The sequence below is a fragment of the Fusarium coffeatum genome (assembly GCF_003316985.1).
Source record: "Fusarium coffeatum strain FIESC_28 chromosome Unknown BRIP53273_contig_356, whole genome shotgun sequence".
Lineage (NCBI taxonomy): Eukaryota > Fungi > Ascomycota > Sordariomycetes > Hypocreales > Nectriaceae > Fusarium > Fusarium coffeatum.
Genome location: NW_022158145.1, coordinates 15,108 through 30,799, shown reverse-complemented (window position 1 = coordinate 30,799; position 15,692 = coordinate 15,108). Strand labels below are relative to the sequence as shown.

The following is a 15,692-nucleotide window of genomic DNA, read 5'->3' as shown; positions in this document are numbered from 1 at the left end:
TCTCCGTCTCCGTCTCCGTCTCAGTCACCGAGTAATTCTCATTCTCATTCTTGAGCGGTTGATACGGCCCCACATTCTCCGCTTAGACTTGGACTTGGACTTGGACTTGGACTGAACCCGATGCGGCCGTAAACCATAAACGGCGGGCCTTGACCTTGACATCCGCTGTCAGTCCGTCACTCACTGTCAGTCAAACCTTGAAGCATTTGGCATCCATCCATATCACCCCTGGGTAGACACACGACAGAATAACAAAAGTCACTGCAAATCGGATAGCAAATCTTCAGAAACAAATAGCTACCTAGTTAGCCAGTATATATTTGTTGTTACATTGCAGCATGGATGATTCCCCGGCTATTTATGGAGACTTCCAACCATCCCCAAAGCCATCAGTTAACCACCAGGAACGTGTTTGAGCGTTGCTACAGTAGACAAAACATTGACAAGACAAAAACCCATGGAATCCATTTGGAGGTGAGACACTGTTGAATATGGTTACTATGACTGGTATTGCAGTAAAATAACGTATGCAAAAACCAATGGCAACTTAAATCCTCTGGGCTCCGTCATTCATTCTGCTTCACATGTACATAGAGCAATCGCACTGACGCCAATGCCCGTCATGGCCGGAAGTATTTCCTCGAAGCTGGCCAACATACAACAAAAATAAGCTGGTGTAGTAGTAATGTCAATTGGTTGGACCAATGTGAAATCGGCTGAGGCCACAGCTGATTAGTTTCAGCCCTCCAAGAGACAGAATGTTTGTGTAGGACAGCAGAGCAGCGTAAGCTTAGGAAGACTGTTTCGCTTTCAAAATGTGTACCATTGAATAGGTAGCATCGACATGTGACACTTGATGCTGTTTATGTTCATAACCAGCAGCTCAATTGCCATGAGATAAACAACCTGTCCCTCCCCCGCAACAGCCGGTAGCAGGGGAAAAGACGAAGAAAACCACAACACACCGGCACTTGACGTGGATGCAAGAGCTGTAGTCTTGCAACCCTCGAGGACTAAGAAGCACTCGTCAGTCATGGCGTTCTCTGAAGCGGTATTGGTCACGGTACGGAACAAGCTATCCAAGTAAGCACTCGATCGAATGATCAGGCTACTGTACTCTACTGTACTCTACTGTACTCTACTGTAGGTACCAAGGTACTGTAACAAGCGAGCCTCTGTCGGGTTGTTGCCCCGGAGCTCAAGACGAGCATGATCGAATCAAAATAAAGAGAAAAGACAGCGGTGAATAACAACAACGTGACTCATTTAACAACAAGAGTTGCTGAGCACCCGATAAACATGCCATGACTTGGTAATTTAATGCACTCTTTGCTATATCATTTATTATGCTGTTCCCCGGGTACGCAGACGGATAGACAGGCAGCCCTTGTCGGTGGGTGGATGGATGGATGGGGATGACTTGAGACTCGCAACCCCCAATCCATAACTCACTGCAACACTGGAATAACCTGGCAACCATGCAGAAAGTAATCACACAAAGCGAGAGATATTGTGTTGATACAGACACATGTACAGGCACAGGTACAACTATGAGAAACGCTATCGTCGACTGCTCCAATGGATCGACTTGTGGATACAACATTTTACCTTGGCAGTTGATGTACCCGAGATATTATTTCAATGCTGTCATGCGGTGAAAATAAAGTCAAAGATCTAAGATCACAGACCAACAAGCGAAGGCTTGGCAAACAATGACAAACCATGAGCAGAAGACTGACTGTATGTACCTGCGAGCTGTAGCTGTACAGTAACAGTAACAGTAACAGTAGATTGAATTGCTTCATTCAGCCCGGCCCGTTTCCGCGACGCCCGCTGTGACCTCTATACTGTAGGCTTAATGACACTGATCAACGAGGCACAGGATGCAACTTACGTACATCAATAACAACAATCATGTCGCTTTAGACTACAACACCTGCATCCCCGTCGTCTGCGTCTGCTTCTGCATTTGCGTCTGCATCTTCGCCTGCGCCCCCTCAGGTCGGGTGAGACAGTTGCATCTTGCAAGTCAGTCAGCACCGATTGGTTGATGAGACTTGGGATGCGACCACAGTAGGTCGAGATCATCAGTTTTATGTACAGTATGTGCGCAGATTCAGTACGGTAACGCTCCATAGCCTGCTAGTTTACTTACTACAGTAGGTGGGTGTTTGTGTGTTGCAGCCTCAGAGAAGCACCTGATGGACGAGAGTTTTCCTTTCTCACTTCACCTCTTCCATCTACTCGACATTCGGTTGGACAAATGTTGGGATGGGTTGAGGATAGAATCTCGATCTAGGTACGTTCCTCAAGTAGACATTCCTACGGACAATCAGATAACTTAGCATGGCACGTGGGTGAGAGGATCAATGCCTTTTTTCAGTCTTTCGGACTTTTCAGGGATCTATCTCAATCATGCCGCTTTTCTTTTCTGACAGGCTTATTATTAATTGGACATTGGATAAAAAAGTATTGCACAGTATTGAATCCGAGTGTTTACGGGGTCGGGGTCTCTTTCAGGGACGGGAGTGAGATAAGAATTCTTGAAACAAACCTTCCATTAGGTTCAAGTAGGTACCTACATAGCAAGATACCTAACAAACAACTCCCGTCGGATGCCAATTGCAACGGAGTGAGTATTCCTGTAGGTGGTAGAAATGTCTCGAGCTCATAATAGACACATGAGACTAAACCCGAATCTCAATTCTGTCATGACTCGTCTCTTGTCTCCAAGGGTATGGTACGAATTCGTTTCTCTTTTCACAACAAGATGGAATTGTGCATTCTTTTTCTCCAACCCCTGACGGTAAGGTAAAAAGTGATTCTGGGCACGCTACTAATACCTACCGTACTTTGTACCGAGGAGGGAGGGGCTTCTGGTGACGTGAACATCCATGGTTCCATCCCATGGATCTTTGGCTGAAACATCGGACAATGGAAAATCACTCGCGTCGTGCATAATCCGAAGTTTGGCGAACAAAGCGACCTAACGATATTGCACAGATCTAGTCTGGACAATGGGGGCTAAAATATCCATTCCTCGACCGATATCAACAGGGTTCAGTAACAGCACAGCACATAGCAATGGACTTGAAGCTGGATTGGATGGATAAGAAGCATTGAATGGAAAGCGGGCACCAACTGTGGGCTCTAGGGGGGGCTCTAACTTGGGTGGCTGCCAGCCCGCACGTAGCTTACATCGGGGGACCCTTCAGGCTCTTCCTAGTAGCTACAGATACAGAGAGCGCTGTACGGGCTGTAGGCTGTAGACTGTAAAAAAAATAAAAAAGATACCTATACCCGCAATGCTGCAGCTTAGCAGGGCTAGGAGCTTGATTCCCGGAGATGGTGGGTGGTGATTGGTTTAGCAGCGCCTTCCCCCGCTTATTGTATCATGAGAGGAACGCGCCTTCACGATCCATGGTCTAAGGAGCCGTGGACCAAACTTTGTCTTTCTTCCCCTTCGAGGCTTAACGGCGATTCTTGTTCAATTTCAAGCCAACCTTTCAAGGTCAAGAGCAATTACTGTCCCAGATTAGACAACTCTAATCCAAGTATTCATCAATCGTTCTCCCAATTCCATTCGATACTCTTCGCCCTGCCTCGCCTCGCCCGGACAAAGCAGACCAGGTACCCACGATCACGGTAAGGCACGGCACGGTACAGTACCATACCATCACGGTTGGCCTGTCCTCGGCTGCACCTCAAGTCTCGACAAACTCATCCCTAGGCTTCCAGGCTTTAGGGCCGTCTAATCTCGACTCTCTTTCACGGCCTATACCTACCTACGACTTGCACAGCGTCAGCCCGAGATCCTACTCGCTGCCGAACCCTCAGTCATGTCTCCGAGTCTCGCGGGTCTCTAGTTCTGGCGCCCTTGCCAGACCCGAGTCTCCCCACTTGTGCTTTTGCTGGAGTCTCAGCTACCATCCTGCCGAGCACCGGCCCAATATATCACCTTCGACGACATTTACGAAATATCCATTCACTTCACCCGTCTCTGGTCTGAGCGGCTCACATCTTCGAGATACCATGGACTCTCCGTCCGGCGCCACATTGGCGCCCCCAGCAGTTGCCTCTTTGAGGGCACAGCAAACAACTGCCATGGAGAGGTCCTTGAGTCAGGACATTCGAGAGGAACGTGAGGAGCTTCGCGAAGCCGCCGAACAGACTCTCAATACAATCGTCGACCTCAACCTCGATGGAACCATTAAATGGGTCAGCCCCTCCTGGACAGACGTGGTGGGCACCCAATTCGAGACTGTCAACGGCCTCCCTATTTCAGACTTGATAGTCAGCGATAACAAGAACGTCTTTACCGAAGTTGTCGAATCCATGAAGAAGGATGATTCTCGAAGTCATCGAGTTCGATTCACTGTCCAACTTGGGCCCCTCTCGAAACTATTACCTATTGTCGATCTTGAACAAGACCCCGAAAACAAGCCATCACATGTCGTGGACCTCGAAGCCCAAGGAATCATGGTTTATGACAGTGTCTCGGGTGGTGAGAGCCATGTAAGAGTCCTGAACCTTGGCCATGTCTACAGTACTGACACTCTTCACAGACAATGTGGATGATTCGTCCGTGGATTGCTCCACGAGAGATCAAGATCGATTTGCCCAACGTCATTGTCGATTCTCTAGGCTCTGGCGCCGAGGTTTTGGCAAGCTATCTGACCCAACTCGCTGAAAGCGGGCTCGACGAACCCGAACAACTTGAACCTCCACCACCCGTCCTCTGCCGGATTTGCGAGCGTCAAATTCCCCGATGGTGGTTTGAGAAGCATACTGAATTGTGCCTGCAAGAACATCGGGCTGAGATGGATGTTCAAATGGCTCAAGAAAACTTGACTGAACATCGCCACTCGATTGTTAGGGTCCTCGATGCCTTGGAGGCTCGAAAGAGTCGATCTCTAGCTGGCGACCAAACTCCTGTCCCCGTTGCCGAGTACAAGGGCTTGCCCATTGGACCGCCGCCGTCGACTCAGTCATCCCCCGGCAGCTCATTGCCTCGATCGAGGGAACGTTCTGGAGGACTTGGGCATACTAGGGCGCGCTCGTTCGCTATTCGTCGACCACAAGCTCGAATCGTGGAGTTGCTGATGGATCTTTGCGACACTGCTATCGAAGTCAGTACTCCTGCTATCAAGGAGTCTACAACACAACAAAACAACGGAGAATTCAGAACGCAATCACCGCAGTCCGAATCACGAATATCACAGGTTCTACAGTGGCAATCGCCGAGTACAAACACCCTTGAACAAGAACAAGGCCTGGCTTTACTATGTGCTGATACGGAGAAGGTTGCCAGGACCAAAGTCGATGCAGTTTTTCGTCACAGAAAGATCATAGAATATGCCGAACGTATTCGTATCGAGCTCGCATGTCTTGTTCAAGACTGTATTGACGATGCTCTGAGGAAGGCAGCTCGCATAGCCAATGGCGAGCTTACTGACTCGACAGAAGAAGAAAGACTGAACTCCGAGTATGAACAGTGCGAATCATGCGACGAGGCTATTGGAGCTGACGAAGATGTTCCCCCGGAACCGCTGTTGCCAGAGCCTCAGCAAGTTGAGCAACGTGACAGCGAAAGCTTTACGGAGCCTCTTAATAGCCCATCCGTCTTGGCCACAGCTCTCCGTCAGATGAACCTGTCCGAGAACCGAGATCGGTCACGACCAACCTCCTTCGTGGCTTCTACTAGATCTAGCAGTCCAAAAGAGTGCCCGACACCCCGATCGCACTTTGGTGGGCAGAGCAACTTGGGAATCCAAGCACGCGACACACGTAGAGATTCCATCTATATGGAAGGTGACTTTATGGACAGCGAAGGCAGCTTCCGGTCTTCTTCAGTTGCATCTCGCAATGCTCCAAGGACCGAGTCGCCTATTTCAGAGTTTGGAGATCTCCGACGTGCTGCTAGTACAAGGAGACGTCACCGAAGAAGTCTTATTTTGCCTGGCGCTTCATCACCTCACCGCCAGGAGTCGCCTTCCCGACCAGGACAGCCATCATCTCCCCTACGAATCAAAGCCAGAGGGTTTCCGATGCCACAAGAGGGTGTCATTTCGCCAGAGGCATCTCCTATGCTTCCCGGGAGTGATTTTAGCTCGCCTGCTGCACATAGCCACAGGCACCACCGTCGACAGTCGTCGGCCGCCATTTCTGACTTTGTCATGAAGCCGCCTCCATCCCCTCGTCTGGGGGGTAACCAAGCTCCTCCACAACCCCGACCAACCCAGCCGTCGATCAAAGATTTCGAGATTATCAAGCCTATCAGCAAAGGCGCGTTTGGCAGCGTTTATCTGTCAAAGAAAAAGTCCACCGGAGAGTACTTTGCAATCAAAGTGCTCAAAAAAGCTGATATGGTAGCCAAGAACCAAGTTGGCAACGTCAAGGCAGAGCGCGCCATCATGATGTGGCAAGGAGAAAGTGATTTTGTCGCCAAGCTCTACTGGACATTTTCGAGTAAAGACTACCTCTATCTGGTTATGGAATACCTGAACGGCGGTGACTGCGCCTCCCTCATCAAGGTTCTTGGAGGACTTCCTGAGGAATGGGTAAAGAAGTATCTTGGTGAGGTTGTCTTAGGTGTTGAGCATCTTCACAGCCGCGGCATTATTCATCGTGACTTAAAGCCTGATAATCTTCTTATTGACCAGAAGGGTCACTTGAAGCTCACGGATTTTGGTCTTTCTCGGTTGGGTTTGGTTGGTCGACAGAAGCGCGCATTGAACAGCGAGGTTACAGACGGAACGCCAGATTTACTCAAGCAAGGCCCCTTTGCTCGGTCTGCATCTATTGCTTCTTCGAGATCAGCCTCACTTGATCTGCATGGCCATACTCAGTCACCTAGCCAGACTCCTCAAATGACTCCTGAGGTCGGCAGCTTAGCTCAGCCATCTTATTTCAGCCTCGGCCAGGAACCTCGGCGGGTGTCAGGCACCCATCGAAGCGATAGCGGCGGTAGCGAAACATTGGCTCGGATGGTGACGAACTTTTCCTTGAACGATGTTGAGACGGCGTCTCAAGCTAACAGTATCAAGTCGCCGTTGGACGAGGACGCAATTGCCCAGGGCTCACCAGACTTGCCCATGAGCGTCAGCTCAAGGATTAGTATGGACAGCCATGCTAGAAGCTCTCTACCACTTTCCAATATGATGCCTCCACCAATGGCTCTGTTTAACCCGGAGGATACAAACCGACGTTTTGTAGGTACTCCCGACTACCTGGCTCCTGAAACCATCAAAGGCGATAAGCAAGACGAGACTAGCGATTGGTGGTCTGTTGGCTGCATCCTGTTCGAATTTCTCTATGGAATCCCTCCCTTCCACGCTGGTGAGGCTGAGCATGTTTTCGAGAACATCCTTGCCCGCAAGATTCAATGGCCAGATGAGAATGAATGCGAACCGATATCCGAGGAGGCCAAAGACTTGATCAATAAGCTACTATGCATGGAACCCCACCAGCGACTGGGTTCTAATCGGGAAGACAAGTTTTCATCCGGAGGTGAAGAAATTCGCAATCATCCTTGGTTCCAGGATGTCAACTGGGACACGCTTTTGGAAGATGAAGCTCAGTTTGTACCACAACCCGAGAATCCTGAAGACACGGAATATTTCGATGCTAGGGGAGCAGTCTTGCAGTCCTTTGCAGAGGAAATGGAGGACCAGGCGTCTCCTCAATCTTCTGCAGCTGGTTCTGAATATGCTGAACGGCCGCACGATGCCCTGTCTCGAGTCCGCTCGCAGGTCAATTCCATAAATCGGAAACTCATGCCGTTGCACATCCCACCGCATGTCCGAGATCTGAAGTCAAGACGTCTAAGCGAGCCAGTCGCGATGGATGATTTTGGCTCTTTTTCGTTCAAGAACCTTCCCGTGCTGGAAAAGGCCAACAAGGACGTCATTCAAAAGTTGAGAGCCGAGGCGTTAGCTGCGCAGAGTAAAGGAACCTCTATTAGCCCTGGAGCAGCAAGCAGCGTCGTGTCACCTGGGCCATCTCTCGAGGGCAGTCCTGTGCTATCGCACCCTGTTTCCCGAACTATATCCAACGCAAAAGCGACGAACCGAGCACAGTCACCTTCTGGCTTTGGCCACGCAAGCGCATCCCCCAATCGGGCCTCTCAGCCTTCATCGCCACTACTTGTGTCCTTTGTTGCTGGCCAAGGAGCCGACGGACGACGTAAAGCATCAAGTAACTCCTCCAGCCTGTCGCATCAATCGACCGCTGCGACTTTGCAGCCAAGCTCAGCGTTTGAGATACCCAAGGTGCCACCAAGCCTACAGAAGGCCGCCACTACTGTTGCAGCATCGTCTCCTGTACAGACTCGCAGCGCAGCGCCACCACCCTTGTCCTTGTCGCCTTCAAAGACCATATCAACCCCAAGACAGGGCAGCAATTCATCTGCAGGACGTTCGAGGTCACTCACTGTGGGCTCGCAATCCCAAGATGGCAGCCCCGTTGCCTCTGACATAATGCACCACCACCGGAATAGGAGAAGTCAAGTCTTTGACATGTCCCCATCCTCGTCAGATAACGAAGGCGAGAAGCACAATGCTCTTCTCCGGGTGCAAAGGCGCAGACAGAGCTCAAGACGGCTTTCACAGATCGCTTTTGACGAAGGACCTACTTTCCGGCCACTTGATGTGCTGATATGTGAGGATCACCCTGTGTCTCGCATGGTAATGGAAAAGCTGCTGGAGAAGTTAAGATGCCGTACGATATCTGTACCCAACGGATCTGAAGCTGTCCGATATTCTATGAGCGAGATCAAGTTTGATGTCATTTTCCTCGAATATCAGCTTCCTCAAATCAATGGGGCTGATGTAGCACGGATGATCCGCGAGACGAAAAACGCTAATTCTCACACTCCCATTGTGGCTATCACGGCTTATTTGAAGGAGCTTCAGGCACCGCACTACTTTGACTCGCTGATCGAGAAGCCTATCAGTTCCTCGAAGCTCACTGAGGTGCTGCAAGGTTTATGTCGATGGCGACCTGAATCACCGGGACATTCGTCAGGTATGCCGCGGCCGGTTCCAATGGGAATTCGCAAGGCCAACTCACGCCTTGAAGATAGTCCCACATCAGGCTCGTCCATCTTCGCTGGTCGTTTAGGTACCGCGATGATGTCCAGCCGGGAAGACTCGATATCCTCGTCTTTGTTCGGTGATTCAGAGTCAGTCACAACCGACGAGCTACCGGTTGTCGTAAGCCGTAAGGGCACGAACGAGTGGGACGAAGGGGGTTTGAATATCACGGACAACAATGATGCTCCCGAACCTACGAAAAAGGGGGTGCCTCACCTCGTGGCTCAACAATCAGCCCCGGCTCAGATGGAACACCGCTCCCGGGGCAATGAGAAAGTGAAAGCAAAGCGTGAAGGCTCCGAACAAAGAACGCTTGAAGGTACCGAGTCAGCGGATGACGAGGATGAAGAGTTGGGAGGTGGTAGAGAAAAGCACCATGGACGGAATAGCCAGCAAATGTTGAGCAAAGCTGGTCTACCCAGCTCCAAGCTTGGTATTGAGATGATGCGAGCGAACAGTCACGATAGCTTGACGGTGGGCTCAGAAAGCACGCCTGAAGCCGTGACGCAAGTTGTGACTACGCCATCGAAAGAAATGGAAACCGGAGTTCTTGATGGTGAAATGGCCGTTGAAGCTACAGCACGTACACCTCCCGATTCAGAATTGAAGGTTGAGGATGCTACACCCAAGACCGATAAGGATGGGACTGATAGTGTAGACGCGACACCCCGGCCTATTACCGTTGTGCGGGATGGCGTTGGCGGTGAAGATGAGGAAGCGACACCAAGACCGGTTGGGAGATAACATTATCATACAGCTGTTGGGTCCTTGCAAGCGAGAAGCTGCCTTGAAGGATACTGTTTATCGATTTTTTTTGTTTCATCTTGAATTTTCTATGTATCTAAATGCAGCGTGGCGTTTGAGCGAAGACAGCTGAGTCAAGTTGCACTGGGGATTGAGGCATCATATACGAGCAGCATTGAGCGCACACGTGTCTACGCGCGGGGAAAATGCCATTCGGCGAACAGACTGAACGTGGGATACTTCAGGCGGTCCACGATAACAGAGACTGAAGTTTCCTTGCCTTCGCCCTAGTTGTTCCGCTATTTCCTAGGGATATGAGCTATACAAACATAAGTGAAGTATGGAGCTGAAGAGGGAAAATGAGAAAACAAGCTATTCACGAACATATCAAATTCGCGCCTGACAAAGAGAAAGAAGATGCAGGAACTGTGACCGCTCAAATAAATATGTGCAACGGGCTTGAAGCAATTCAACAAATCCATCGATCCATATTTGTAGACTTTCATCTTTGTGGCAATTTCACTAGAGTCTTCTACGCTCTGCTTAACATGATATTGTCCATGCTTTCCGGAAGTCTTACAACCTAGGATTCTTGTTGATAACAACATGAATCGTCTTGACGTACATGGACATGGCTAGGCCTGTTGAACAGTTGCGTGATGTTGCATGTCAAAAACCTAATACACGGCGTGTCTTTCGACATCTGAGGGTATGCTCCAAATAGATGACCTGTGGAAGTCTGTTGCAAGTCACGTATGAAGTTGATATGTGCTAAAAATGAATTTCTAAAGGTGGCGGGTTACCAGCGGTTAGAGATTCGTTGAGCGGATCAGTCTGCTCCAGACCAACAACAGAACTCGGAAGAAGGGAAGGTCAAGGGTCTGCGACTCTGTGAACAAAGATGCGGTCGATGCAACTTGGAGAGCAAATCAGGAATCACTTGACCCCGGCTACAAACGTGTCAAAGGGATGGCTTGTGGAGGGGATTGGGGGTTGTTGGAGGGTTATCCACCATGACAATTAAGTTAGTATGCATATTTTTTATGGTTATTCATGGAATGGGGAGGGCTGGAGAAGACGAGAAGAGGGGTGTGGTGTGGTGTGAATATGAATATGGATTGATGGATGATATTCTTGGAAGCCAGAGTATGGCGTCAAACGCGGCGAGACTTGATTGAGTTTTAGAGTTGATTTAGACATGTAGATCTCTTTACTGGTTATCAATTAATGATGGGCAAAACTTAATGCGGTTGGATATCGTCAGCAAGACTGAGAGCACACGATCAACTGCTAGATGCGGGCGAGTAAGCTTTCGATGCAAAACTATGGTGGCCTTTTACGTGCAGGTTAATAAGCTACCTTTAGTCAAACAATATGAGCTGAGGGAGTGAACGACTTGAGAGTCTAGCAGTGCAGCCTCAACCAAGACTCTGTCTGTACGTAAATGTTGCAGGGTTCAGGTGGGATTGATGAATCTAGAGAAAGAGCAAGAGTACGAGCGGGGTCAGACAGTGGGCGAGACCTTGTCTTTGCGGGTTTTGATTTTTGCCGGCCGAAAAGAAGAAGGAAAAAGTACCTAAGCTAGACTGCCCGAGGTAGGCAGGTAGAGTGGAAAAGCAGCTATCGGACGATTACAGAAGTGGAGGGGAGGGAATACGGTGTTGACACGATAAAACATTATAAAACATCCATGGCCAAATTAAGCTTTTCTTTAGTCTTTACTTTAAAAAAGGAAAAGAATTAGAAAAATTAAGATTCAAGAGCATGAGTGAAACTTAGCATGTGAACCGAGCTGAGTGCAGGGTCTTTTTCGTTTCGTGTGGGAGAGGATAGCAATGTCAATCTGTGTCGACCGTCAATCGCATCACACGACTTCTTTCCGCATTTGGCGGATGTCGTTGGGAAGGGATCCACATCTACTGCCCCACCTTTTATCTCCTGCAGCGAATTTTTCTTGATTCTGCCCCGTTTGGGTTTAGAGCACCAATGCCGAGCCACGCACCTGCGGCTCCCGACAGCGCCGAGCCGGGAAATGGAAATAGCAGAAACGTAAGAGCTTGGCAAGACTGGGAAGGAAACAACGACACAACAACAAGAAGACAACGAGACAAAGCCGAAGATCCGTGGAATTATGCATCATTAAAGTCAAACAATCTCCCGGTATCTCGAATTGGACACCGAGAGAAAGGAAATGGAGGGTAGGTAACCTAAACTGAAAGGGTTCCGTGATAAACAGGAAACGGGCCGCATTGTGGTGTGCGTGTGCGTAGAGACCTCGGCGGTCGAATTATCTCTCACCAGGAGGACCCAGAGATCCATTTTAGCAGAGGGTCAAGTCCCCTACAATGCCATGATGCGAATTTTCTAAGCAGAGATCGGCCTCTTTCTTACCAACGGTGTTGGCCGAAGCAAGGTCAGGCGGGTCTTGCAGATGCCGTTTTAGCCGGGTCGCTCCTACTGTACTTCGAGTCAAGTCAAGTCAAGTCATTGAGGTGAAAGGTGGAAGGTGTCGCTCGCGTGCACGACTGCCATCAAAGGAAAAAAAGACAAATGAACGAACCCCAGGTTTTTCCATCTCCGAATTGGAACAGAGTCCAGCCTCTTGCGGATCCGAGTCGAAAAACGTGCCTCTTCTGAAGCTTTGAATTTGTGAATGCGCCTGCCATCAAATCTTATACTATAGTCTTACCGGACCCAGCACAAAAGACGTCATTGTTTTACTTACAGTTTTGTCACCAACCCTAGAATCTAGACTACAGTCATTGACTCTGGTCGCAATTGACCACTGATTTGGATATCCTTTACTTTGTCAGTATCAGATGCAGCAAGTACATACCTACAACACATACAGCCTGTCGGGATCTGGCCTGGATCTCTCGGCGTTTGATGGACATGGACAATGTACATGTATACCTCCGCTAGGCTACCTACGACATGGGGACGGCGGATCAAATCATGCATGTCCCATCCAATGCCATGTCACCCACCCCTGACGTTTCTTACATAGTTCTAGAGCTAGAGCTTTGGTCCCTGATGCAGAGAAACGACACACGCTACACGCTACAGTACACGGCAATGAATGGCAATGGCGAAGACGAGGCGGCGGCGACATGCTCTTTCGGTCAAGCAACGGATCGCGCACGGGAGCTATACACGCGCACACCCTCCCAATCGACCCCAGAGATCGACTTTTGTCCACACGTTCTCCCACGAGGTTAATTTACGTCTTCTTACTGGTCGACTTTCTCTCACGATTATCGTCACTGTCGTTTTGGATATCCGAGCTCTAGTTGCTATACATATCATTCCTCATGTAGTTCAAATACTGCCCTTCCTCGCCCTCTTAAACCGTTGGAATTGCAATTCTGTTTCTCTCCCCAGAGTCAAAACAAGACTTTTCCGAGTCTTGAATTCCTCAATTCTTTTCCCGCCCCATCAAAATTGGGCCCTCGGCTCTTCTTGTTTGCCTCCAGTATAAAACTTTTTTTTTCTCTGGTGGTTTGTGCTTTGCCCACTACTTGCGCCTCGCCTAGCCTGGGATCCAAGATACATACTCTCTTCAAACCTATAACTGCTTTCCTACAACAAAATCTTGTGCATAACTCAACTCCTGCACCTTTGATCAAGCATCATCAACAACACCCCAACTTTTTCATCCAAGGCTCTTTACGCCTTTCGTCACAATGGTTCACCATAGACATCACGAGTCTACGGTGCCTGGTGAGATCCCTGTTCCGCATGGTCCTGCAGACAGCGACTCTGAGCACATCTCAAACGAGCCTATCGCATATGCTACTGCCGATGAGCGTCGCATCTTCAGCCATGTAACACGCCCAGATGATTCCTACACCGAGGATGGCGTCTACTGGGCCGATCTGCCTTTGTCTCAACGCTACCGCTTCGTTTCAAAGGTTGACAACGATGCTGCTAAGGAAGAGGCCAGCACTGCTTGGTCAATGTTCAAGGAAGACCCTCTGTCGCCTTTGTCCTGGTACTTTCGCCATGCTGTCATTCCTGGTGCCGGTCTTGGTCTCGAGGGATACGTCCTCTTCTCTATCGGTAACCTTGAACCTCTTTTCAAGGCTGTCTGGCCTGAATGCTGGGGTAAGGAACCGACTACCTGCGCTCACAACTGGGTCGCCGCTGTCACATACCTCGAGATTATTGGTATCATGGTAGGCCAGGCTGTCGTTGGTGTAAGTCCCCCCTTTTCCCTAGAGCTTCAAAAGCTCTACCATATGGTTTGATATTCTGACACTTCACAGGTTATGGGTGATTGGGTTGGTCGACGATGGGGTCTCATTCAAGACGCCGCCATCATGTTTGTCGGTCTGCTCATGCTCACTGCTTCCTGGGGTCTTACTCTCCAGGGCTGGGTCATCTGCTACGCTTGGTCTCTTTTCTTCTACGGTTTCGGTGTTGGTGGCGAGTATCCTATCACAGCTACTTCGTCTCTGGAGGGCGTTTCTTCTGGTGGCAGAATCTCCACCCGCGAGGATCGTCTGCACCGTGGTCGTCGTGTTACCACGGCTTTCCTCATGCAGGGTTGGGGTCAGTTCGTCAACCAGGTCATTCTCATTGCTCTCCTCGCCATTTTCAACAACGGAAAGACAGCGCCCCCTTACAGCGCATCTGCTGCCCAGTACACCTTCCGACTGTCCTTTGCGTTTCCCGCCATTGGTACTCTTTGGCTCCTCTACTATCGTACCTATCGCATGCGCAGCGCAGGTAAGCAGCTCGCTGAGGCTAAGAAGCGCTCAAACGTCACTGGTTACGATATGAACGCCCTTCGACACTGCTTTACCAACTTCGGCGGTCGCCTTCTGGCTACCTCTGGTACTTGGTTCTGCAACGATGTCTTCTTCTACGGCAACAAGCTCTTCCAGGGTCAATTCATCAAGGTCATCTCTCCCGATAGCAACTCTATCTTCACCACCTGGACCTGGAACCTAGTCAACATCACCGTCTCTCTGGCCGGTTACTACCTCGCTTCTCTTCTGATTGACAACAAGATGTACGGCCGCAAGATGATGCAACAGGTTGGCTTCTTCATGTGCTTCCTGATGTTCGTCATTCCCGCCTTCAAGTACGACTACTACACTAGCCCGGCTGGAATTCACTCCTTCCAGGCCATGTACTTCATCTCGTCTTTCTTCAACCAGTTTGGCCCCAACTCGGTCACTTTCCTTGTCGCCGGCGAGGTATTCCCTACGCCCATTCGCGCTACAGCTCACGGCTTCTCCGCCTGCATTGGCAAGTCTGGCGCTCTTCTCGCCTCTGTTCTCTACAACTACATTGATGACCAGACCAAGTTCTACGTCGTCCCTTGGTTCGGCCTTGCTGGCATGCTTCTCACATGGGTTTTCCTCCCTGACACCACTGGCCTCGATCTTAAGGAGCAGGAGCGTCGCTGGTACTACATTCGTGATGGCAAGGAGAGCGAGTACCACGGCGTTGCTGTTAACCCTATCCATTTGTCTCTCTGGGAGCGTCTCCGAGGTCTTGGCAAGAACTACGACCCCGAGGCTGACTGGCAGGCAAAGGTTCAGGACATGCGTACTGAGTGGGAGCTTGTCCAGGCCAACCGTGGCCCCAAGGAAACCGAAGGTGCTATGCCTGAGGACGGCGAGTTCTCTGCTGAGATCCATGAGTTTTTCAAGCGCTCTAGCCCCAAGCACGTTGGTCGCCGAGACGAATCTCTCATGGTAGACTCGATCAACGAGAAAACAGCAGCGCCCTCTGATGATTCCAACTCGAAATGAAAACCTTTTCTTTACTGATGCCATTAGCAATGCATCATGACTAAATATCATATTGGAGCGAACGGGTAGCATGGGTTTGGCGTTTACGGTTTTA

The 15,692-nt window shown here is 49.8% G+C and overlaps 2 protein-coding genes across 2 annotated transcripts; both read left to right on the top strand.

Annotated features, from left to right (window-relative positions):
• Positions 1-4,032: 4,032 nt before the first annotated feature.
• FIESC28_11051 (uncharacterized protein) lies at positions 4,033-9,836 on the top strand (the record flags this gene model as incomplete). Its single annotated transcript, XM_031165181.1, has 2 exons — positions 4,033-4,515; positions 4,566-9,836. 2 exons carry the CDS (start codon positions 4,033-4,035, stop codon positions 9,834-9,836), a joined length of 5,754 nt encoding a protein of 1,917 aa, XP_031010764.1.
• A 3,683-nt stretch (positions 9,837-13,519) lies between these two features.
• FIESC28_11050 (uncharacterized protein) lies at positions 13,520-15,598 on the top strand (the record flags this gene model as incomplete). Its single annotated transcript, XM_031165180.1, has 2 exons — positions 13,520-14,032; positions 14,102-15,598. The coding sequence occupies 2 exons, from the start codon at positions 13,520-13,522 to the stop codon at positions 15,596-15,598; spliced, it is 2,010 nt and encodes a 669-aa protein (XP_031010763.1).
• Between the last annotated feature and the right edge of the window lie 94 nt (positions 15,599-15,692).